Raw genomic sequence first — 27,380 nt, forward strand, 5'->3', positions numbered from 1 at the left:
AGCAAAAACACATAATGCTCTGTCCTTCAAGACCTGCACACCCTCACCTCCCTACTCACTCTGGGGAAGGCATGCTGGTCTCCTGGCTGTTTATCCTTCATTTCCAAATCCTAGCCGCATCTGCGAGACATGCACTTTACCACTGAGCTACAGCCCCAGACCATACTTCTGTGGTTCTTCAGAAGATTTATCAGAGAACTTCCTGTTTAGGTATATAAAGTAACCACATTTCCTCCCTCCCCACTCAACACTTCCTTCTTCCCTTCCTCCCCTCTTCCTCTTTCCCCATAACCCTCCTCATTAATATCTTACATGTTTTTCCCTATTGTCCATTATGGTTCTCTTAACCCCACTGTTTTGTCTACCATATATATATCCTTAGCACCTAAACAGGATCTGGCATGGAATACTCAAGGGGTGTTTGCCGGACTCACCTAACATCTACAGAATGGCTACTGTGTACCTGCCATTGAACTAGATAGGATGAGTATTGGTGATGAAGATAGCTGATATGGAAAATAAGACTTGTGCATAAATGTAATACACAATGTATTACAGTATTTTTTGGAGACAGTCCATAAAAGAATAGGTGCAGATATCGGGCAATGGGTGATAAGAAGCCCTTAATAGGGGCTGGGGTTGTAGCTTAGAGGTAGAGTGCTCATTTACCATGCGTGAGGCACCAGGTTTGATCCTCAGCACCACATAAAAATAAAATAAAGATATTGTGTCCACCTATAAATAAAAAATAAATATTAAAAAAGAAGCCCTTAATAATATTTTTTATTTTATTCCTAAGAAGTGATATAACCCCTGTGGGCCTATCACAATACAAGCAAGGTTTTTTTTATACTGATTTAGTCTCCCCAGCACACATGACAGTTGGGTCAGGAGGTCTGCACCTGTGAGCCTACTGACCATGATTGTAGCATTCCCATGAGCCAAATAATTTAGTGCCCTTCCTATGTCCTTTCTAATTAGCTCAGCCTTTGTATATATATATATATAGCTTATATATTTGTGTGTGTGTGTGTGTGTGTATACACACAAACACACACACACATACACATATATACTCATATATGTATATATGGCTTATGGATATATATGCAATCTGTCTTCAATTATAGTATCATAAATAGTTGCAGTATATCTTACATTTATTCTTATAACATTTCATTGAAATGGAAGATCCACTGTATTTCATTAAAATTTTGAGATCTGAAATTCATGAACAGATTATGATGTTGAGAGCCATAGCTGAAGCGGCTATATTCCATGTTCAGGCAATAAATCATTTTATTTTTCTTCCTTCATTATTCACTTTCAGGAAACACCTCAGATTCTATAACCAGGTAGAAATAAAGCCAACTGCTATCTTGCATCAAAGCCACTTATTTTCAGACAATGGATCCAGAAACCTATTAGCTTAATTATTACATACAATGTCATGCAATAATAACACATTCAAATATAGGTATGTTCATTCCTTAAACATGGATAGCACCTGGAATAGGTACTCTGACTTTTGCATCTTTTTGAGTAGGTCATTAGGCAGAGAATCTTTGACCTTTGCTACATTACCAGTTCACATTTGAATAGTCAAGACATTAAAAGATAAGGTAAAAGGATTAATTTTCTAATCCCTTAGAAAAACTTGAGTTTCTCAAAATATGCTACCCATCTCTTATCATCATATGTTAATTATTTATTCTGTATTGTCTTCCTGTTTCAAGAGGAAGCTTGTACAGTACCATGCATATTCTATTTGTTGCTATTGATTCTAGTGCATTACATAGAACTTGGTATATTGTATAGGTACCATATCTACAGTTTTTAGAAGTATAAATTTATTCTTATAACATTTCATTGAATTCCTGCCCTGTTATGTTCTGCATTTTGTGCACCATTGTCTTCCCAGAACTGAAAACACAGTACTTACCCTCACAATAGTAGATAAGAAGTACAAGAAACTACGTCGATTTCCTAAAAATGATCTGTACTTGTGTCCAAGGGGACCAGAGAAAGGAAAATTAAGGAAGGTTGAAGCCCTTTTGAAAGGGCTTCCCTGGAACTGAGTCTTGTAATATGAAAAGGATTTTGCTTAATATACAAGTCAATGAAAGAGGCATATAAATAAAAGAAGTCAAACTGCATATTCATTGAAGACCTCTTATGAAGAGGGTTGTGGGCTTAGTTATCAATGTAGTATGTGGAAGTCTCACTTGGGAGGAAGATGTATTTCTGGTAACAGCATATAATTCAGATTCAACATTCACCTTCCCAAACTGGCCGGTGTTACAGCTGACAGCCAGCAAACATGGTGCTGCCTGTGTCAATAGTGAGAATCCAATTTATAAGTCATTCACCACTTGACTTTAAAATTTTTGCCATTCTTGACTAACATTTCATTTGTGAGGATTCACACCACTTGACATTTTATACACAAAGAGTTTGTTCATATTTCCATATCACATCATTTTTAATTTCTGTAATTCGAACTCACATTAAATGTAGCCACCTGATAGGAACAATCATTAAGGTAAAAAAATTATTTTCCTTTAGTGGATATTCAAAATAATAAATTTTATATAAAGATTTCAGGTCCAGTTAGACACTGGATGGATTAATAAATCAGCAAAGATCTGCCTCTGACAATGGAGATGCAGAAATGTAACTGAGTAGCCTCTGTACTTTTTATTCTGGACTATGCAAACTACTCTGTTACCCAACACTGAAAGCCCTTGGGAGGCAGGAACTGTTTTACTGTTCTTTCTTTCTTTCTTTTTTTTTTTTAATTTCCTCCTGCTCAAAATAATAATAATAATAACAGCTTGCATGGCAAGGGAGTGAGTAAATTTTTTTTACTTAATAAATGTCACATCCTCTCCTCTCCAACTTGCTTACAAAAGACAAACTCATTCCCTACCAAGACACTTCTTAGATTTCCTTTTCAACAACCTAGAAAAGAAACTGAGAAGGTTCCCTATCAATTAAAAAACACAAGGGCCACTACTGCTAACCGCAATATACTGAGTGATGGTAGGTGCTGACATGTAAATTAACAAGTGCTCTGAAAAACTGTGGTTGTCTTCCAGAACGTAATATTCTACATTTCCATGTGTTGACAAACATCAAGAGTAGAATTAGCTTGAGGAGAAGCTAATTTAGGCACCACTTAAACACCAGTAATCAAACAAGGTTAATGAATATAAAAAGTAGAGGAGAAAGACAGCAATTTATGCCCAATCTGGGAGATCAGTAATATTCTCCAGGGGAGACAGAAATGCAAACTTCCAGAAAGCAAAATTCTTATTCAGAGCGGTGCAAATTCATGGATAACATCTGAGTGAGGGAGAAATACATGGCAATTTGAGGAAACTCACCTTTCCTCGCCCTACTTCTAACCCAGACCCAGCATTACACATACAAAGCTGTAGCAGTTCTTCCCACACACTATTTTGAAAATGTACCATCTCACCTGAGCTAGGTGTATCCCATCAATTACAGAGTTGCCTAGTACATCAAGTGACTATGGGTGAAAATTGAGTCTTCTGTTCTCAAATGTGAGCGAAGTTTTCATTTATTAACCTAGAAATTTCATTCTTGAGTTTGGAGCTGAAGTGATATATGAGTCAATTATCCAGATGTATGGGGAAATCTTAAAGAAGGTCTCTTGTTTTAAATACAGGCATCCCCCAATGTGTAGAAGGAGAAATAGGTTTCAGGAACCCCCACACACACACAGATACCAAAATCTGCAGATGCTCAATTCCCTTATGGTACCATGTTAGCCTATAACCTATGCAATCCTCTTATATACTTTAAATCATCTCTAGATTATTTATAATGTCTAACATCATAATATATATATATATATATAGCAGTATCCTGTACTGTTCAGGAATAATGACAAGAAAAAGAAGTCTGTAGTTGTTCAGTACAGACACAATTTTCCATGGAATCTGCAGAAGCTGAGAGCTAACTGTATTTCCTGTTTTCCAAAGAAAAATAAACTTTTTGAGATGTTTGCTTCTGACCAAGATAGAGTTTCAGACCAATTTACTCTCTCACCTGGAATAGCTCAAATATGGGCAAAATGCATGAAACAAAGATTTGCAAACACTGGACCTCAGGTGAAGGACTGTCCCCACTGAAAGGTGAGGTGAGCTGTGCCAGCTCACTTCTTCAAGTTATTGGGCATGGCATAGGCAGAGCCCTGCAGACTAACTGTTCACGGGGAGGTGTGTTGCTGAGACACTCCACTGCCAAATTGGCTTAAGAAGATGCCAAAGGAAACTAATGGCAGGTGGTGCTGCTGGCCACCATGTACTGCAGAAGCCAGGAGGGAAGAAGGTTGAAATTCAGCACACACAAGGCAAGAGCTCAGAGCCAGAAACCCTTCCTGCTTTGTAGAATCTGGTCATTGGGGCAGCCCAGTCACTTGAACTATGTGAGCCCATAGGAAAGCTGCTTATGGTACTGGTCACTGGCAGAACTACTTTTACAACCCACTCTAGGGGACACCACATTCATTGTAGGAGTTTGGCCCTAGAAAAGCCCTGTACATTATAGGAACCTGCCTAACAAGCCCACTGGAATTGAACATGCTTTTTGTCCAGCGCCCTCTACTGACAAGACTTAACATGGAGTTTGTTGGCAAAAAGAAGGAGAAAGGTAATAAGTTTATTTTATGTTGAAATTAATACAGTGATTCTAAATTTCATATGGAAATGCAAGGACATACAATACCCAAAACAAATTTGAAAAAGTACGAAGTTGGTGACTACCATGACTTGATTTCAGAACTGTTGTAAAGCTAAGTAATCAAGACAGGGTGGTATTGGTTTTAAAATAGGCAAAATAGATCCATGAAACAGAACAGTGGATCCAGACACCATCCCAAACATGAAAAATCGAACTTCAAAAAAATCACCAAAGTAATTCAGTGGAGAAAGGATAGTCATTTCTGAACAAATGTGCTGATACAATTAGATAGATGCTGCATACAAACAGATAAACTCAGATCAATGTTTCACACTGTATACAGAAGTTAACCAAAAATGGATCACAAAGTACATGCAAAACTAAAAAGAAAGAAAACTTCTATAGGTAAAAAAAATTTTTGACTACTTAGGACACTAAAAGTATAACTGGATTAGAGATAACCTATAAGAAATAAATTGATGAACTGAAAACTTGCCCTTTAAAGAGCTCTTAGGAGAAAGGAAAAACTAAGCCACAAACTAGAGAAGAAACTAGTAAAATGCTGTCATATAGCTTATTTCCACTTTAGAAAACAGTTGGGTAGTTTCTTCAAAAGTTAAAGATACACTTACCATGTGTTCCAGTGATTCCACTCATGTTCTTACCAAGAGAAAGGTAAGCATGTATCCATACAAAGGCCTAACATAAGTATTTATCACACCTTAATAACAGACCAAACTGGAAAGAACCTGAATGTTTTTTCAACAGGCGAATGGATTCTTTTTAACATTGTAGTAGTATATACAAGTACCTCAGAGCAACAAGAAGAAATGAATTATTGATGCTCACAACTACATGGATGAATATAAAAATAATAATTCTCATAGAAAGAACTTTGACACCTCTAAAGTACATTCCTTGTAATTCTGTTATGTAAAATTCTAGAAATTGCAAACTAATGTAGTAACAGAAAGCATATTAACAATTGCCTAGGGATCAGGAGTGGAAAGTTGGGGTAGAGAGATTACAAAAATGGAGTTAAAAGGCAGGAGGGGCTCAGGGTTGTGGCTCAGTGGTAGCACGCTTACCTAGCATGTGTGAGGCACTGGGTTCGATTCTCACAAATAAATATAAAATAAAGGTTCATCGACAACTAAAAAATGTTGAACAAAAAAAAGGCAGGAGGAAAGTTTTAGGGTGATAGAAATGGTTATCTTGGTTGTATGGTGACTTCACATCATACAATGTTATAGAATTTTATGCTATAAGTAAGTACAGTTTCTTGTATGTTAATTGTGCCTCCATAAAGCCCATTTAACAAAAAAGGTGTATTTTTCATTCCAAAATATCATTTTATTGGGGGTTGGGGTTGTAGCTCAGCAGTAGAGCACTCACCTAGCATGTGCGAGGCCCTAGGTTTGATCCTCAGCATCACATATAAATAAAATAAACATATAAAAAATCATTTTATTGCATTAATTTCTAGGTCTGATTTTATAATTATGACAAAATAGGCAAGTTAATAGAATAAAGAACTAATTAAATAGGAAGCAAGAACTTTACCTCATGAGTATGTAAAAGACTATGCTCAAGGTACTAACCCCATTACTCAAAGTCTCAGTAAAATGTGACAATATGATGCAATTTAATATCTTGAAACATGCTGCCAAAAATTCAGAAATCAAAGTGAGAATCACAAGAGTAGATGATTTTATTTGTGAGGACAACCTATAGACTTTGTACTTTGATTCTTATAGTTCACTCTTTAAAAGTAAGTTTTAAGCAACAAGTTCTCATGTAAATTAGAAATGACTTAGTAGCTGAGAGAGGAATTAAGAGCACACCTATCATCTCTCTTGCTATTTATATACTTGCCCAGATCTTTTCTTTTTCTTAAATGTTTTGATTGACAGTGTATTGACCTGGATTTCCTCTCTCTCTCTTCTCTCATGTGTTTTGATACACCAGATGTATCGTTAAGATTACTGGAGAAATGGTATTGTCCTTTCCTGCCGGCATCACCAGACACTTTGCCAACAACCCATCCCCAGCTGCTCTGACTTTTCGGGTTATAAATTTCAGCAGGTTAGAACATGTCCTGCCAAATCCCCAACTTCTCTGCTGGTAAATATGATTTTGCATAAATTTTTAGATATATGTGGTTTAGTACTTTGTACTTAGATGACAAATATACCTTAGCAGTAGCACTGTGGCTAACTATCACTGCTCTGATATGCTTGTAGATTCAGAACTTTGACCAGGTTTAGTACTTTGTACTTAGATGACAAATATACCTTAGCAGTAGCACTGTGGCTAACTACCACTGCTCTGATATGCTTGTAGATTCAGAACTTTGACCAGCTGTCAAAGTTTTCCAAGGATAATTCCGTGTGTATATGTAGCTGCATATGCATATGGGTATTTTCATGAACAGCTATCTAAAGTTGTAAAAGAGTCATTGAAAATAATTCAATTTGTTAGTGACAATTTATTCATTGGATAATAAACCCAATAATAGGGAACTCCTTTGTTGTATCAGCATCTTTTAAAATTAAATAATATTTGAACCATGAGCTACTCTTCACATGAACTTAAAAATTTTCTTGTTAAACATAATTCATTATAATGGTAAGTGTTTTGATGGATATTTACAGGTATGATATCAAAGAAGTTCAAGCCAATGTGTTTGTATAAATACTTTTTCACATTTTCTAACTATTAAATCTGAAATTATGCCTTTATTATGCATGTGAACAGCTACACAGACATACATATATTCATGATATTAAAATGATAAAATTGTATCAAGTTACTTATTTGCAGTGGATGAGATCAAAGGAGTCATTCTTGGTAGCTTCCTCTTCACTAAATCCTTATATTCTATTTAAAAATCTCTGTCTAAAGTGGCCACATTTTTAATTTGCTGTAACCTCCTTGGTGCAAGTGGCCACTATCATTTCCCTGGGCCACTGCAAACTGCCTCCCTTCCTGAATCCAATCTTGCCTGGCTACAATGTATTTAAATAGCCAAATGATGTTTTCTAACATGACCCAGGCCATCTTTGTTCATAACCCTCTGGTGGCTTCACATTGCATCTGTCTAAAGTCAAAACTTGTTACTATTTCCTTTGAGCTCCAAGTGTACCCTTGCCTGGCCTCTCTCCCCTGAGAATCTCTCTGGCTACAGCCAGGTCTGCCCATCAGTGACAGGCTGAGTCCCACATCAGCCTGGATCTTTCATTTCAAGGCAGGGCTGCATGGGTGACTCTAGCCAGTGATTGCTGATTTGGTTTTGTTATGTACTGCTGCTTCACCATCACCACCACCCCTAATTTTTAAAAGACAATGGTGACCAAGCTGTTTTCACTGCAGTATAAGCCTTTGGGCATCTATCATCTTAGATCCAGCCAATTTTCTCATTTATCTTTGCTAAAAGATGTCATTGAGATTAGCAACCTGGACGCATTTAGGTTTGCAATCCCTGTGACTTCTACTTTTATCTTAGGAGAGGGGTTTGCCTTCAAAGAATGTTCAGGAAAAATTGTCAACCCAAATATGAGACTGAAGAATTCTCATGATTTCTTAAGCATTGAGGAGTTCTGTGTCTCTGTAGGCATTTAATTGGCAAAGCTTTCTGGAATATTTATTAAAGCAGGTTCTTTGAGGAAATAATCATGAATATATGGCTTAGCTTATTTTTAAACTGAGCAGATGCATTTGTTTTTAAAACTAGCATGATTTTAAGTCCTTTGGGTATAGATTGAGGAGATAATGTTTATAGCAGCACAATTCACAATAGCTAAACTGTGGAACCAATCTAAATGCCCCTTAATAGATAAATGGATAAAAAAATGTGGCATATATACACAATGGAATACTACTCTGCAATAAAAGAGAATAAAATCATGGCATTTGCAGGTAAATGGAAGGAGTTAGAGAAGATAATGCTAAGTGAAATTAGCCAATCCCCCAAAAACAAATGCCGACTGTTTTCTCTGATATAAGGAGGCTGATTCATAGTGGGGTAGGGAGAGGGAGCGTGGAAGAAATAGATGAACTCTAGATAGGTCAGAGGAGTGGGAGGGGAAGGGATGTCTTTATGGTTTATATACTCTTGGATGAAGTCTTGAATGTTGAAAAGGTAGCATGGGAATTTTAGTGTCACCCTTTTGTCCTTGGTTAGTAATAAAGACCATGTTTTCCTCTGGCCAGTTCTTTAACTGGATAATTTCTAAAAGCTATGGGTCAGGTGAATTCAAAACAAATAAACATGTTTGGCTTTTTAATTGCATTAACTGACAAATTTAGGCAAAACTGAGATGAACTATTAAGATCGGATTATAATTCACTCTTTAAAGCAACCATAAAAATCATGGTTTATAGCAATCATGATTAACCATGATTGGTGACTAGTTAATGTTACTGGGTACTCACTGAGAATTAGAACACAATATTTCCTCGCTATGGATTTCAATCTGTTAACATGATACTGTTCAGAACCACAATTGTACTTAATCTACACAACTGTGAATAATATAATGTCCAGGGTGGATACAGAAATCAGATGGCAATTTTCTGTGATGCTGCTTGTGTAGATGCTATTTGTTATAAGCTGCTATTTAATCATTTTTCTTCCCAATTAAATAGTGATAATACACAAAATGATGCCAATACCAAGGAATTCTGGGTAAACATGCCAAATCTGATGACTCACCTAAAGAAAGTGTCTGAACAAAAACCCCAGGCTACATATTACAATGTGGACATGCTCAAATATCAGGTAAGCGTATTTATGTGGCCAGGGTGTCTTTCACATTACAGCTTCCATTCTAAAGTACCTAATATTAAATAAAAATAAATAAAATAGTATTTCTTTTAATATTATATGAAGGCTGTCAATATAAGGAAATGGACACCTTAAAGAGCTACTTTGTGACCAATGACAATAACATTCATGTGTATCTTTATTTAAACTTATAAATAAGGAGTAGGGAGGATAGGAAGGGCAGAAGAATATAATAGACAATATAATTGATGTATGTACATTCCATGTATGTATTATATGTCAAAATACATTCTGCTGTCATGTATGACTAAAAAAATAAAAAATAAACTTATAAATGAAATATTCTCTTAAAAAGTTAAATAAACGTGACAAAATGAAGATAACAAAAAATTATATTAAAAGTGTAAGTATCATTAAAATAGATCACTGTAATTTTAAGACCATTAGTGTTCTAAAGCCTCTCTTTTAAATGATTACATGTAAATAAACTAGGTTTTTTTCATAGTGCAATATTCCTATGAAACCATTCTAATAAAGCTTAAGAAATAACTCAATGTCAAAAATATGTTTGATAAAATATAATATTGTATCTGAGAGCTTTCTTTTTATGCCTAGGATTACCCTTACCTGAAATTATTACTGATCTAGTAAAAAAGTCTATTAGAAACAACATTACCTGTCTGAGTGTCCACCTGATTCCCAGTTACTTGACCTCCTTGATTTTTTGTTTCCCTGTACTGGAGATCCAACCCAGGACCTTGGGCATGCTAAGCAAGTGCCGTTCCACTGAGTTACACTCTCAGCCTCTCCTATATTGTTTTTAATGCATTATAATTTTGATGAGTAAATATATTCAGAGTACTTTTCTTTGTATGAGGAAAGTTGCATTTTAATAGAAATCAGTACATCTCAAAAATGACTGCACGGTGTAGTTACCAGGGAATCCATAGACCAATGCTGGCTCTGAACTGATGCCAAAAATGTATCTGCAGACATTTAGACATAATATGTGCCTTCACCCTGACACCGTCGGATATTTGTATTTACTTGTGTCAACCTAGGTATCTGTACTTTTTAATAAGTTACTCAAGTGGTTCTAGTGCACTCTGTAGTTTGGAAAAAAACTTAATTGAAATGTTGTTTGAAAGTGGAATATCCACATGGTGGTGCGTATTACATAAATGCAAACAAAAGTAAAGTTTTTGCCTGAGGATAGTATTGTCACAGGAGCAGAGTTGTCTCTAAAGAAGGGTCTGAGGAGTTCCCAGTGGGATGGGGAATTCAACTCAGCAAGGTCCTTGACTTTCATGCTGGAAAAGAATGTTAGCATCACCAGTCAGCAGCATAGATAGGTTTATTTCAGAAAGTAGATATGCATTCAAGGGAGAATGCAGGCCATTCAGAAACACACTGGGGTGGGGGGGGCAGGCTGGCTCTCTTTCTAAAGGAAACTTGGTGAGAAGTCAGTATGGAAAGGTATATCGGGATGATATTAGTCCTGAAATTTCTAGGAGGTTTCTGGTGGTCTGGTCAATCTCTGAATCCTTAGACAGACAGGGTCTTCATTATCTGATCAATAGATAGCACTGGAAAGTTCCCTAAGTTTAGGTTCCTCAAGATACTATATCTATCATTACTAAATCTATTTGTGGGGGATGTTAATTAACAGTGCTAAGATAGAATTACAGATCTCCCAGGATTTGGCAATAACAAGCCTGGGTAATAGACTGACTTAGAGTGTGAGAGTCCTGGAAAAGTATGCAAAACTTTAAATTAAAATTTTATTTCCTGCCCTTCCTTTATGTCTCCTTTTTACCCATTTATTTTTCTGCCATACTTCAGTATCATTTAAGCTTTAAATATCATAGGTTATATAGTACCAACAAACATATGCTATGGCATAAGTTCATTACTTTTATAAGTAAAAAAATAATAGAAAATGTATTTTATTTAACTTTTTTCCAAAATATTTAAGCATGTCTGGTGGCTGCTGTGAGCTTGTAAGAGAAATGAAAAGGAATAAGAAATGGAAAGTCCAAATTTAATTTTTACCTGAACGGCTAAATTTCAGGGTACAATGTGTGTTCTCCTGTCCAACTGTGAAAAGAAAACTGTAGTTATTTCCCTCATGAATCTAATTACAAACACTCTATCTATATTTTCAATTCAGATTAAAAGATTTTTAAACTTCTAAATCCTGTGGAATATTTGTATTCTCTATGTTTGTTATTGATTGAATCTAGAGAGTAGATAATTCACTTATTGCAATATGAGCTTTGTGTAAAATGTAAAGTGTAGGCAAGAGATTAAATTCTGGAATTAAGTAAGTTTCTTAATGGCCCCTGACCTTGGGTACTTAATTTCCCAGAACCCTTTCTGCAGCTGAAAATAAGGGTAAAAATATACCCATCTAGAAATTTTATAGGTTATTATAAGGAGCTCATAGCCTACTATATTTCAAAGTACTCTGAACTTTTTGCTGTGATTCAGTTGTATTGTTGTTTTTCAACAATGCAAGGAGATGGGGTTGGGGACACTGCTAGAATTTTGTGGGACTGCCCTCAAATCACAGCATGTTTAGTCTGTGGCCACCAATAGCATACCCCAGAAATTGGGACAATCAAAAATGCATCTTCACCTATGCAAAAAGCCCCTCCCTGGGTAGAGGAGCCCTTACGGAGTTGAGAGCTACTACTGAGGGTGGTAGAGAAGGAGAGAGTGCAGAAAAAGCATGGGGAAGAAGGTGCTGCCCGGCTTTTGATCTACTTTAGATAACAGATTTCCCAAAAAAAAAAAAGTTTATTTGTAGGAAGGATTATACTGCTAACAGTATTTTAAGTTTAAAAACTATTATAGTGGCTGTCTGGTTAAAATTTTCATCAAAATTCATATCTTTCATCTTATAAAGGAAGATCCGAGAAGGAGAGGAGGAGAGGGAGTGTAAGGGAGAATAATGGTAAAGTGGATGCGATCAAAGTATGTCATGTGCACATACGAATATGTCACAGTAGAGCCTGTTATTCCAAATAATTAAAATGCACTACTATGTTTTTTAAAAAAGAACCCATTTCTGGACTGTCTACAACAACCACCCCTGCTTGTGAGCCAACCCACCCTGAGGACCCTTCCCCAGGGCGTTCATATGTGCTGACATTTCCAGTGAGTTGCGCATATTCTTCAAAAGCAACAAAACCCATATTCCCTGAATAAAAATCCAAGCTCAAAGACATCCCCCATGCGGTCCCTACAGTGTACACAAACCTAGCAGAGGAGAATCTCCAAGAGATCTATTCACAATCATAATCAAATAGTGATAACACTGAATTTTTCACTGTGGACCCAGAATTTGAAATTATATTAGTCTTTAGAGAAGACAAAATGCTGTTGACTCTTTCAAATCTGACTTTGTTTTGGTCTAACTAACTCATGGTTGATTCAAACCAGAAAGTAGTTCTTCGAGTTAGAGGACCAGAGGTCAAGTCTTTCCTCTGGGAAATCACAAAGGAGTAATAATAACCCTTTTTGTCTATCTCACAGTTTGCTGTGAAGAGCAAATATGGTGAGAATATTAATAGGAAACATTTATTAAAATATTAATTCCTTGCTCCGTGCTGGACCTGTGCTGTTTCATCTCCTTCAATCTTCCTGACAGCCCTGTGGGAAAATATTATTATCATAATTCCCATTAGGCATACAAGGAAATAACTGAGGCTCAGCAAGATTATGTCCAAGCTTCTAAGTAGCAGAATCTGAATTCACACCAGGACTGTCTAGTTTTGTGGCCTTTGTGGTCTCAGCTCCTAACCAGTGTGCTATACCTAATCAGAAGGAAATGCACTGTAAATTCTAAAGTGCCCTAGAGATTTGAGCAATTGACTTTATGTTTTTAATCTGGAACAGTTTGCCTGAAGTACCCAGATCTCTCTCACATAGCACCCTTTATAGTGCTTTTCACTGAGTGCTCCTTTGTGAGCCACACAAACAACATTATGACATTTTGATACCTAAAACCATTCTTTTGGAAGATAATCAGAGCTTCTGGTTTAGTTTCACATTAATGTTTGAACCTTAAATGTTCCCTTTCCTGTTGTCTGGAAAGGTATCTGCCCAGGGCATTCAGTCCACGCCTCTGAACCTGGCAGTGAACTGGCGATGTGAGCCTGCGAGCACAGACCTGCGCATAGATTACAAATACAACACGGATGCGATGACCACAGCCGTGGCCCTGAACAATGTGCAGTTCCTGGTCCCCATAGACGGAGGCGTGACCAAGCTCCAGGCCGTGCTTCCACCTGCAGTCTGGTAAGAAACTGTTCATCCCTTGGTTGCAGACTCCTTGGCCTTTGTGTTTCCTGTAGCAGATCACAGTAGGCCAATGTTGGAGGGTTCAGGGCAGGAAACATTATTTTAAGCAATAATGATTTAGCACAGGGATTTCAATGCTTCCATGATGGTGGAAATGCTAAAGGAACAGGCTTAGGCTGTACCTCCAAGAATGTTTCCCAAACATTGTAAGAATTGGCCCACCAGGGGACTGGCTGAGTTTGCCATAGCTGTGGGAAGGAAAAAAATCAGGAGACTAAACTCAAGAACCCACTCCTGTAACTCTGATGCAAAGATCAGGAAGTTCCTGCCTCTCAACACCCGTGATACTAGAGACCAGACTGCACCCCTGTGTTAGAAGAACTCCACATCTCAGCTGGGTCGCTGGCCAGAGGGAAATAGTGAAGGCAGCAAGAAAAGGGCCTCTACCTCCCTCTCCTTCCAGGTCTCAAACTGAGCCTGTAACTGGTGGGACAAAATTTGCATCTCAGACTCTTATTGCAAGAGCATCTGGGAAACACAGTGCACCTCTTCTAGCCTCTGAACTACATAAAAAGGCATGGTGGTGAAGGTAGAAACTGAATAGATACCGAGTGCCAGAAGCGTCCACGATAAAGGACTTGTCCTAGAAAGAACATTCTAGTTTTTCCCTATTACCATCAAAAACAAAAAGTATAATTTTTTAAAATGATGCCTGCCAGATGATAGTTGCAATTTAAATGTTCTGGATTCATTAGCTAATACTTTTTATGCTTTCAACAGATGTGCTCAAAACTTTTTTCTAAACTTTTTATTATCCTCTAAATGTCTACCTCACCGTGTTGTAGCAAGTTAGAATCAGAGAGAAATGTATGTGTGAATAGGTACATAGGGATCATTTTTAAAATTATAACCAAACTTTTCAACATTCTTTTAAAAAATACTATCTTGAAAAAACATGGCGTTCCTTAAACTGAAATTTACATATAGAAAGATCTTTTTTTTTTTCTATTTTATTTTTAGGAATGCTGAACAACAAAGAATACTGTGGAAGATTCCTGATATCTCTCAGAAGTCAGAAAATGGAGGTAATGAAATCAAAGGCTTCTTTTATTTATTTTATAAAGCTGAAATAACTTGTAGATAAATACTAATTATGGAGCTGGGGTTGTGGCTCAGAGGAAAAGCACTCACCTAGCATGCGTGAGGCACTGAGTTCGATCTCCAGCGCCACATAAAAATGTAATAAAGGTATTGTGTCCACCTACAATTAAAGAATAAATGTTTAAAAAATGACAATTATTGAACCAAAATACTTGTGGCACTAAAAAACAAGCAGAATATTTAACACCATTTTTTCATTTAGTTATTTCAATCAATAAAAACAAACAATCCTTCCAGTACTCTTCCTCTTCCCCTTCTTATCAAGACCTCAACTCACAGACCATCCTTTCAGGAAAGAGCTCGTATGGAGGCATGTTCCTGTCCTCTAGTAGATCCATACTCCTAAAGTAAATATTTTTCACTCTCCTCTGATATTATTCAGAGTTATGAAAACACTGGCCTTCCATGCAGCATGCCCCCAAATTTTGAAGCACCATTTTGCTGAATACATTTCCACCAATGTGCAAATAGAAGTATTCATACTATTCAATGACACATTTCATTCATCACAATTTTGTCACTAAAACTTATAGTATTTCCAAGTAAGTCCAATGTTGTATTTTAACTTTCTAATTTCCAAAATTATATCCAGAATGTTGTGTTGCCTATTTTGTTATAATATTCCTTTTTTTTTTAAGGGGTGGGTTCCTTGTTAGCAAGATTTCAGCTGTCTGAAGGCCCAAGCAAACCTTCCCCACTGGTTGTACAATTCACAAGTGAAGGGAGCACTCTTTCTGGCTGTGACATTGAACTTGTTGGAGCAGGGTACCGATTTTCACTCATCAAGAAAAGGTTTGCAGCAGGTAAGTTGGTATCTCAAATTCTATTTGGAAAAATAAGGTTGCTTTTGCTACTCTTCATTAAGGAGGAATAGGTCATAGTTTTCTCCCCATTTTTCTTCTTCTTCTCACTCCCCATTAGAAATCAAAACAAACCAATAGTTGAATGAAATACAAATGGAACAATGACCTGGAAATCAGAAATCAGGAAGGCTACTTATGCTAGCTCTGTTTCTTATGTTGGCTGATGAGTCACCCACTATGCACATGTGTGTATTGAGGTCAATGGAATAAAGCCTACTTTTGTTATATTGGCAAATAAGATAAATGCTGTTTGTCTTTGAATTTATCACCTTCTGAAAATGTTTTTAAAAAAGGAAAAATAACACAAAATTTTTGACATACCTAAGGCATGGGAGTATTGGACTTCTTGTAAACTTTTAGTTCCAACAGGACTTCATAGAGTTTAGATGTGGCAAGCTTAGCTGAGAAGTAGAAGAATCTATTTTCACTTTAATAACAACTTTAAAGAATATAAATCACAGATCAGAACCATTTACCCATGAAATGAACATGACCACGAGACAGGTTTTGTTTTGCACAAAGGCTAGGTTTTTTCATTTTGTTTTTGTAAATAGGGCAGGGGGAGGGCTCCCAATACAAGGTGATTATATTTGTCAAGTATAATTTTCCAGGATGAATCCTGGTTTGGTATGGTTTTGGGTTTTTTTGTTTTTGTTTTTGTTTTGTTTTATTTTGTTTTTGTGGTGCTGACAATTGAACCCAAGGCTTCACGCATGCTAGACAAGTACTCTACCACTCAGCTTTATCTCAGCCCCAAGTCCTGTCTTTCATGCCTGCCAAACTGCTATGTTGGCAAGATTGTTAATTATATCTCTTTCACTCTCAAAAATAAACCAAGTTGGAAAATGAACTGTATGAGCACCCTTCCTAAAATAAGTTGGATTCTCACATGCAGGGGAAAACCCCACACACCACCACCTATTCTGAGCAAAACTCAAACCTCTGCAAAAAATGGAAGTGTTAAAAGTCAACTAGCTGATGTAGAAAATTGAAAGTTTAAAAACTTTTACATAGAGGGCCAGGCACAGTGGTGCATGCCTGTAATCCCAATGGCTTAGGAGGCTGAGGCAGGAGGATTATGAGTTCAAAGCCAGCCTCAGCAACTTAGTGAGGTCCTAAGCAACTCAGTGAGACCCTGTCTCTAAATAAAATCAAAAAAAAGGGGATGTGGCTCAGTGGTTAAGTGTCCTTGAGTTCAATCCCTGGTACCAAGCAAACAAAAACCTTTATGTAGTTTGTATTATTGTTGCAACGTAAAGTATGCAATATTTGGCTCCAAGGGATAGGGCAAAGGAATAGAAATGTTACCTATATAATAATCACAGTATCAAAATTGCAGATAACCTATTGATATGTTGTTTTGTTTTGTTTTGCAGGAAAATACTTGGCAGATAACTAATAAAATCTTATGCAAGGATTCATATAATGGAGAACTGTTGTATGAGAAACAGGTTTTAATTCTGGTTTGATGAAAGCAAACCAATGTCTGCACTTGGGATCTATCAGCTGGAAAGTCGATGGCTTTCAGCAGTGATTTCCCTTACACCACACCATGATGACCAATCCTACAGTATTTACTTCTAGGTGTAATATTGTTAATGGTTTTCAAATGTAATTATTGTATTTGTAAATTGTATTCTCATTCCAGTAAGGCAGTTAGACACTTGAGTTTTAGCATTTTACCATTCCTGAAATGGATGTAATTTAAACTGTGGTATGTAAATTCAATTGTAGTACTGTTGAATGGCACAATGCTTACAGAGGTAGATTGCATTTTGTCAATATATAAAATTTAAATATAATATTGATAGCTGTCATAAAGGGGGTGCCACATATAAAGAAACTTAAATGGAACGAGAAGAAAAAAAGAAACTTTCTTTTCTTCAGTCCTTAGTATGTTTTACTCTAGTGCTAAATAAAAAGTCTATCTTCAAATGTTTAGTGGGTTAAATTCAGAAACTATTTCAGAAAAAAAATTCTAAGGTTACAGCATATTCAAAGAAAAGCATTAATTACCACTTTTTAAAGAGCTTTTTTTTCAAACTGCAAATTTCATAAAAATGCAAACTATAAACAGGGCCTCTTATTTTTATAACTTGTGTAAAAAGGGAAAGCAATTCATATTTAAAGTTTAAGTATATTAAATTATAATCAAGAGTAAAGAAGATGTCAAAATCTTAACTACTTCCCCCTCTCTCTGCAGTTTAGCAAATGTGGAGATTGCTGAATAACCAGTCAGACTAAAACCAAAATTGTGACTTTAATATTTAAGACTTTCCATAGTTGAACTGGTTAACAACGTTTGCACAATTCTTCTGAACAGATGGTCTCTCTCATCCAGCCTGGGGGAATGACACCTTGTGTCTTCCTCTTTACCCACAGGAATCAAAACGCTGAGAATAAGAATCTCAGAAAATAATTTTTAGTTCCCTGTTTAGATCCAGAAGGAGAATTTTAATTGTTATCATTTTTATCATTTGGGAAAGAACAAATAAGCTTTATAAATGAAATTCTATTCACATCATTGTACAATAAATTTCCTTTGGGATGATTAATATTCATTGTATAAATCTGTCAATCTTTGCTCTTATTGGGGAATCAAGAAAAGAGTCATCTAAGTCATCTCATTGCCCCAAGGTACCATAAAAATTGCAATTTCTCAGTCTGGCCCCAAGATGTGGGGAGTCAAAGACAACTCCTTCAATAGTCCCAATCATAAAAATCTTTTTCTCCCATTAAGATCTGAAAATGTTATTCTGTCGTTAAGTCATAAAACTTACTTTAAACATAAACTAAGTCCTATTCTGGGTTATACTATTAAATAACTGAAATTAATTGTTCTATTTGCCATTAACTGCTAAATTTCGATTTATATTCACTCAAATTTGACAAAGAGTCTTTGGCCCCTTTAAATTTTAGAATGAAATTAAATTTTTTAGGTCTTACTTTTAAAGTGAGATTGTGACTGGTAATTGTTTATAGTGGAAATTTTTAAATTAATATTTGTACTCTTCAATCAATGCTTGCTACCAAGAGAATGTTTAGAATGACCTGTTTTACCTTAAAAGAATTCTGACTATTCAAACAAGCTGTCAGTTGGTTCCCCAAAGTCCTGTAGTATTGAAGCTTTTTTGAACATACTAATTAATATACTCATTTTAAGTAAAAATATTCAATCTGATTTTGAAATCAAATTTGAAAAATGCAAACTTTTAAATCCCCAAAACATGGGAAAATTCAGAACACTAAAATCAATGGAGAGCACACAACAAAAAATTGAGAATTACACATAGTAAGAAAATAAAAACGTGGTTTTTAAATAATCAGTTCATGAAAAAACATTGAATATTAACACAAAGCATATTAAAAATGTGTAAATATTACTGGTTCTCATGTTTTTCTCTTTATATTTTATTTTATATAGATTTAGACTGAATTAGTAATTAAACACAATTTTTTTCCAAAGAATAATTTTGTTGATATTGTAAAAAATGTAATTAAAAATATAGATTTCGGTAGTCTCTAACGTTGTTCAAATGTTTCCAGGAACTAAATCTGAAACTATGAAGAAATCCTATGACCCCATATTTGGCCTTCATGAAACCAAATGGAAGTCATTGATTTCAAAATTGTTAAATATTGAATAACCAGAACCTCAATAAGAATGTATTCCTTCCCCCTTCAGAAAATAGGTCAAATAATAACACAATAAGCTTGTATCAGGGATTTAGATTTTGGTGTTTTGTTGTTGTTGTTTTTTCTTAAATTATAGGTTAAGCCTATATTTTCACAGTACTGTAGAATAAGAATTCATGTTCTTAAAAAAAAAAAAGATCCTAAACAATGCAAAAGTCTCAGTTATCAAAGACATATCAAGCCAGATTCATGATCAGTTCCTAGGTCAGAACAAAGTAGACTAGTACATCCTAAGATGATTTGCAGTATAAGGGGTTAAAATTTTAAAAAATTAAAAAAAGTTCTAGTTAACCTGAACACTGTTTCCTGAACATTCTGATTCAAAAAGCCTCTGCTCTAACAAGATAGAAAGTATAAATGGTACTGCTTTATTTTGGCAAGATGAAAAGTATGTTTTTCTCTTCAAATAAATCCCATATTTTTATGAAATTTTTAAAAATAAATTCTTATTAATAATTAGTCTGAATTTTATCATAATTGGAATGTATAATTACTAAGAATTAAATACTACATTTTAAAGCTCTACTCACTTCATCTACAATCAAATGAAAATTCACTGTGTGGTATTTGGGAATATATTCACCTCTAAGGAAAGAATGCCCACATTTCTTATGATTTTGAGTGAATACACAGAATCCTCAGAAAGTCAATGACAGATGTTCTTTCTGGGCTTTGTATTTTTTTTTTTTTTACTCAATCTCAATCTGAAAAAAATGTTTGACCTATAATTACACAAATTTCCATTTTAAAATCTTCTTTTCAAAGAAGATGATGAGTACATTAGTTCTACCATTACTCCTGCTGCGTGACCTTAGATAAGTCTCTATACTGTTCAGTTCTCTTCTTTAGAATGAGAGGCTGGGACTGCTGTGGTTTTCAGGCTTTTCTTCATAGCAGGACTTCTTTCTAATAAAATTTACATGGAATTCTGTTAGGCAAAACATCTCAAAGCATCTTCTCCAGCAGCTTAATTTAAATACCATAACAACAGACAGATGAGGTGTAAAGTATCTTCTGACTCGGAAGTTCCACAATTCCACTTTATTCAGATAAACCACTTTTAAGGCGTTATAAGGAAACTTGTACATTCATGGTAATCAGTACACTGTGAAAGTGAATATATACTTGAGTGCTTGCTGTGTACCAGTGACAGATATAAGCTCCTTTATTTCTTATAAAAATCCAAAAATTGTTTAAGTACTCCTTTTAATTCCTGTTTTACCAATGATGTCATTAAGGCTTAGATAGATGAACTAACTCACCCAAGTGGTACTACAACTAGAATACCCAATTACTTTGAGGGCACAGGAGCCACCTTGAGCTCTTCTAATTTGTCCTTGGGTGGGTGGGGGGAATCTCCTATTTTATTTTATTACACACACTCCATTTGAATGCCAAAGTAAAAGACAATATGAAAAACTAGCCTTGAAATAAGGATAATTCAATAACAAAATTGTTGAAAAGAATCAGTGTTTCTCAAAGTATGGTATATGAACCACTTGTATCTTCACGTAAGAGAACAATGATGTGGTCTTAGTCATCACTATAACCCCAAGTTTTTATTGAATTAATAAATCTCCAAGGATGGAATTTAGGAATATGTATTTTGGTAAGCACTCAAAATTTCAGAATCATTGCTCTAGTCGTTCTTCAAAATCTTTTTCAGTTCTGGCATTATATCAGAATTTATATATTAATATAAGCATTAAATTCTAAATTGAATATCATTTTTCTAGTGAGTTTATTTTTCATTCAGTCAACTTAACTTCCTTCAGTCTTAGAAAAAAAAAAAGATAGTTTTATAATTATTTTCCTAGAAAAATTCTTACCTTTCTTTTTTGGAGTCCTTCTGTTATGCTATTACCTTCTCAAAGTAGCTTGAAATGCATTCTCTTATTTTCAATTCTCTGTCCTTGTCCTCATTGTCTTAAAAGACTTGAGATAGTAGGAGGATCATACATTGTCACTCATTCCCAGTACCAAGTTCTAATAAATGTCTCCTTCCTTGCAAGGGACACCCAGACCTCTATCTTGTGAGTTGGCCTTCTTTATTTTATAGCTTTTTTTTAATGTTTTTTTTTCTTGGTCCATTTGACAACTAAACTAAACTTTTCATTTATTTATATTTGGTGGTGAGAATTGAACCCAGTGTCTCAGGCATGAATTAGCCTTATTCTAAAAGAGTTGCACCAATCATTTTTATTTTTGAATTTTTCAAAATAATCACAGTTTCTCAATTAAAGTTGCTGATACAGTAAAATATGCAGATACCTACCAAGAAGGGGAATGTGGGCACATATCTCTGTTTCTGCTTTTTTTCTCCCCAGAAGAGTATACATTTAAGCCAAATCCCATTTAGTCTAAATGTATTCATTTTGTCACATGATTTTTATATTAGCAACTTTTTAAAAAATAAAACCAGATTTTTAATAATATCAAAATCGAGGCAGGCTCTAAAAATCACTTTAAAAATTAATGTAAGTATCATGTTTCCATGAAATTAATACAATAAGTCAAAACAATTAGTCAAATGGGGCTTTTTGGTTTTTTAAAATTTTATTTTATTTATCAAACAGTATAGAAATACCACTTTCTTACTCATGGATTAACCATGGTAACTTTTTCATTACTTTTTGTCCATGGAATACACAGAGGAAAAAATGAGATGGGAGTACGTTGCTTAAATCTCCAAATATTAAAAGAAAACAACAAACACCTTCCTTTCTTTTGTGCCAATTTTTTTTTTTTTTTTTTTTTTTTTTTTTTTTTTGGTATCAGGGATTTTGAACTCAGAGGCACTGGACCACTGAGCCACATATCCAGCCCTATTTTGTATTTTATTTAGATATAGGGGCTCACTGAGTTGCTTAGCGCCTCATTTTTGCTCGACTGGCTTTGAACTCAAGATCCTCCTGCCTCAGCCTCCAGAGCCACTGGGATTTTAGACATGTGAAGCCACTGGCTACAGCTGCATTTTAAATGTCCTGTTGAAACTTTAGTCTCCTTCTTGAAGGGATATCAGATTTTAAGGTCTATCAAGTTGACTATTGTGAGACTATTTGTTTCGTCCTCAGGTTTAGTATGTAATTTCTAATCTAAAGGGTATTTCTATAAGAAAAAAGTCCTCTGTCGCCCTTTGCCAGTGGTATAATAATTTATTCTCTAACTTTAATTCTTGAAGTTATTTTTCCTTTGATTTATAGTATTTCTGATCTCCTTCTTCTATCTTTAGGGCAGTAGTGCATTGGCCTCTCCTGAATACATCTTTAAGGTTGCAAGAAAAGATGTTTTGACTTTGAAATATATTTTTAAGTATCCCTTAATGTTTTAGAGAAAAGATGTAAAGTATATATTTGGACTATATTAATCCACACACTGGTATTTTCCAATCCACATTCAGGTCCACAAGTTTGGGCAATATTCATTGTGATCCAAAAATGAGTGGTCCTATACCATAGTCCTCACTGCTTGGATTTTTGACAATAAATATTGTGTTTTAACGAAACTCAAGAAAGTTATTGGATCAGTAAGACATTATTTCTAAGCATACCTTGGAAAACTTTAGAAAAGTTTTCTTTTAATACTCATACATATTCCAATAACAGCAAATAATATAGCCAGGAAATTTTTGAAAAGATGCTTCTAGGATTTTGTTTTAACTTTAAGGGAATTCTTCCATTTCATGCTATCTCTTTTCATTAGTATCTCTTAGTGAATGTAACTTTCTCACCTAAAATATTTGTAAACAAAACAATGAAACATATTTTGTTTTGTTTTGTTTTAAATGTTGTCTTTAAGACCTGCATCTATGAACAGCACATCAGGCCCCCAATTGTTAAAGATCTTCCAAATTCTTGGCAGAGTGAAATTAATGCTAGTGAGCAATCTACAGTCATATTTTAGCAAACAGCTTTAAGAAACCAAATCATGATAGGTAAATGTTGACAGTATTTTACATAAGCTTGTTAACAATTATATGAAAAGCATTTTAGTTAAAGCTAAGAAAAATGCACTATTTAGCATAGATTTTTGTAGGACTCCACATTCTTTTAATGAGCATTTCACAGTTATTGTTTATTTTGCTTATTTTTTGCAAATCAATATCTATCTCTATATATACATATATACGTGTGTGTGTATGTGTGTGTGTATAATGGATAATGTTCCTTTATAAAATTCCTGGGTAAATTGTCTGTTTACAAATAGAAAAACAGTAAAGCTGAATTACTTTATATTTATCCAAATATAGATCAATTTTTAATCCATTCAGAGTTTGTGCATAAGCCATCTATAATTCCAAAATGTTCCACTGAATGAGTATATCGTGCAAATGTTAATTTCTCCTTATTCAGTTTTATATTATTATAATTTATTATTATATATTATTGACATTTTTATGGCAAAACAAATGCTTAATGTTATTCATGTATGTGTTACCATTTTAAGCCATTTTAAATAATACACCAAATGACTATTACAAGGATCACTGTCCCAAGATGCAAAGAAAGATTTTAATTTTTTTCTTTTCTTTATGAGTTGTTAGGATGAAAAATCTTAAAGCTGTGTTGATTTTGCAGGTCAGTATTTATTTCTTACTTTGTTATGTGAATATGCATGAAAGAGAAGAAAGGGATTGGCTTCTGATTCATTCATTCATTTATATTCTCCGCGCCCCCATCTCTTTTCTCCTCCCCTTCCTTCCCTCCCCACCTTTTTCCCTCCTTCTCTCTTTCTCTAAGTCTAAGGGAATTGGGAAATTGCCACTAAAGATTTTTCCCTGAAAAGCCAAGTGTTAGTATGATATTATGCTGATCCATCAATGAGCAGAGTTCCACTATAGTCAAGCAGTAATTTACAGCTCTGGCTCTTTGAACACTACTGTATTTTAGTTAAGAAGTCTTTTTGTTTGTTTTTCACTTGGATAGGAAGAGATCTGTATGAATGAAATGGTCAAATTTTCATCTACATTCCTACTAAGAGACACAATGTAAGACATTGATTTTTTTTTTTAACTTGTACAATAAGAAACTAGAAAAGGAACTCAAGAGAAATTTTGCTGTGGTCTAAAGGTAAAATGCAATTTAGTTCATTAAGAACAATGGTGTCTGTATGTGCATTGATTTGGTGATAGATATTATTTAGAGTTCATCATCTATGAAGCAAAAAGATACTGAATTTCCTTACAATCTTGTGCTGAGTATATCATTTCACAAAATGCCTTGGGCATAAAATATTTATAATCAGAATTATGGATTAAAATACTCAAAAATACATTTTAAATTTAGTCAAAATGTGGTTGCCTCACCTTGTTTTGCTCCATGCCCACGTATACAGGGCATACTTTATTCTGACACCCTTCCGGCTCAGGCTATGATGAAGGTCTGTTGCCTCTCTGCAGATCTCAGAAGAGACCAGCAAAGCTGCAGATGCTTGCTGCCTGCAGAGCTGAGCAGAGCTTTTGCTGAGCGCTGGGGATGAACACAAAGTGTTGACTTGTTGGAGATAATCGTGAGACCATCTTAACTTTACTTGCCTTATAAGTTAGAAAAAGTGTGGATATCACTTTTTTGTAAATACTGATTTTTATAAATGTTTTTCCTTCCTAACTTGCCCTATCACTCATTTCACAAAATCTTGAATATGCAATTATTTGTCATGACACATTACTGCAAATAAGGTTCCCATTTCAGAATAAAGTTTAATTCTACCTGTGAGTAAGTTGTTATTGAAATGTGATTTTTTTTTCTGGAAAAAAATTAAAATAAATTGAGTTGTGAACCTCTTTTGTTGCCAGCCTCTTAAAAATTTATGTGCATGACTGGGACATTTCATTGCATGTTTGTGGTGGGGATGATGGTCCAAGGGTCTGGCAAAAGTCAAGGGCTTTAGAATCAGACAAATCCCAGTTCTATGGTTTAACTGTAGACCAGAGCATGTTACTAAGTAATTCTCCATTGCCTTACCTTAAAAAAATAGAACAATATGGCTCCAAAATCATAGGGTTGTTGAACAGATTAAATGATTTCATTTAATTTATTTTGTTTTATCTATCAGTCACTTAGCAGTTCATAATTAATCCAGGGTAAATATTCAATAAGCAATGCTTTACTGGTGATATTTTCCTGTGAATGGGGATTGGGATGAGCCAGAAAACTTCAATGCTCTCCTTCCAACCCTATGTTAACTGTGCTTTATTGTAATCCTAATGTGAGTTATTATCATCAGCTAATGCTGGCTACAGTGAACACTCTTCAGGAGCCTGTGCACTAGATTAGGAGCCTAAGGACTTTATCTTATCTCTTCCTCCAATGGGGGCTGGGGGGAATGTTTACATACAGGGTTTTTTGTTTTCTTTTTTGTTGGGGAGGACTAATGTTCTTGGAGAAGGGGGTGGTTACTGAAGGGGAAACAGGGCTTATTAGTTATAGCAGCCTCCATTCCAAAGTTTCTTAACCTTATTAGGCTAGGAAGAGTTCTGCCCCAGCATTGTCAACAGGCAGCAGTTAATACCTTGTTATACCAGGGGAGCCCTTGGGCATATTACTTAACATCAGAGAATCTCAATTTTCTAATTCTGTAAAGGAAGAACAATCCTTTCTTGATAAAGTTGCTGAAACAACTGAATAAACCAAACAGTCTCTGACAAAGATAAAGATTCAATTACCCTTGTCATCAACCCTTTGTGCCTTGAAGGGGGAAGATGCTTAGGGGCGGGGCGGGGGGAGGGGTGTTGATTGCAATCCCGCAGCACTTCTTATTTCTACCCTTGACAACCGCGGAAAAGGGAACAAGATGGAGAGGCGTCTTGAGTGCCAAATCTCTGCAATCCCAGAACGCAGTGGACTGCAGGGTGGCCCCGTCTACAACCCTAGAGCGGCTCAGAGTACCACAAAGCGGCCAAGTCTGGCGGGGCGGGCGGAGGGCATTGTTTGAGGAAGTCACCCTGGAGACCAGTCGCGGAGTCCAGGGGGAGTGCGCCGGCAGACGCTGGCAGAGGGAGACCTAGCAGACAGAGCCAGGCTGCTTGCCCCGTGCCCGCAGTGAATGAGCCGAAGTCCAGGTGGCCCCCTGCAGAGCAGCTCTCGCCACCCTATCTGGGCTGTAGGTAAGGGAGCTCTTTCTGCAGTGCACAGGACTGGAGGGGAGGGAAAGTGGTTGGAGAGGTAGAGGTTCAATAGTAAGAAATGGCCTTCCATGACCCAGATATCTCCACTACCTTTTTCCTCTTTCTTCCAACAAATAAGAAAACATGACCCTAAATCTGGGAACTGGAAATAGGTCCGGGCCTTAGGACCCCACCAGCCTAAGTGCCTGGTCTTCGAAGGTGATGCACGACGCGCGCGCGCGGAGCTGCCCAGCGCGGCGACCCCTAGAAAGCCAAGCAGCGCGAGTCCCGGGTGGTCCTCCTATGGCCAGCTGCTGCACCTCTGGGGACCTCCAACCCAAGTTCCAATTGGGGTCTTCCCGGGGTGGGCGCGGCCTGCGGGGCAGCTGGGAAATAGCTAAGGAGGGCGAGGGCTTCCTCTGACTTTGGAGCTGAACCGAAACGACTCCCGTCATCTGGCCGCCTGTGTTTCTCTCTCCACATCCCTAGTCCCCTTGCAGGAGCACTCATGCCTCATCCACACAGGCCCAGCGGGGCTCAGGCCGCTCAGATGCCCAGGCACACGCCCAGGGCCCGCCCTGGCACTGAGGATACTGGAATGTGCGGCGTGATCTTGGCCCTTCACACTCCCCTGCCTGTTCCTGTTCCTGCCTAGCGCAGTGTTAGGGCTCTGAGATGCACAGATTATGAAATAATTTAAGTGAACACCTGAATAGAGGTAGGCAGTGAGGGCATCACAGTCAGGGTGCAAGTCTGG

General features: G+C 36.1%; 1 protein-coding gene across 1 annotated transcript in view; it reads left to right on the forward strand.

The window, feature by feature from the left end:
• The window catches only part of Sgip1 (SH3GL interacting endocytic adaptor 1), a 141,413-nt gene extending 123,843 nt beyond the window's left edge, over positions 1 to 17,570 (forward strand). Inside the window, exons 20-25 of the mRNA XM_077791551.1 lie at positions 6,676 to 6,831; positions 9,355 to 9,487; positions 13,593 to 13,795; positions 14,819 to 14,883; positions 15,598 to 15,762; positions 17,199 to 17,570. Coding sequence (XP_077647677.1) covers positions 6,676 to 6,831; positions 9,355 to 9,487; positions 13,593 to 13,795; positions 14,819 to 14,883; positions 15,598 to 15,762; positions 17,199 to 17,221 — 745 coding nt within the window. The 3' untranslated portion in view covers positions 17,222 to 17,570. The remainder of the gene's footprint in view (positions 1 to 6,675; positions 6,832 to 9,354; positions 9,488 to 13,592; positions 13,796 to 14,818; positions 14,884 to 15,597; positions 15,763 to 17,198) is intronic.
• The last annotated feature ends 9,810 nt before the right edge of the window (positions 17,571 to 27,380 follow it).

Source organism: Urocitellus parryii, chromosome 11, assembly GCF_045843805.1.
Source record: "Urocitellus parryii isolate mUroPar1 chromosome 11, mUroPar1.hap1, whole genome shotgun sequence".
NCBI lineage: Eukaryota > Metazoa > Chordata > Mammalia > Rodentia > Sciuridae > Urocitellus > Urocitellus parryii.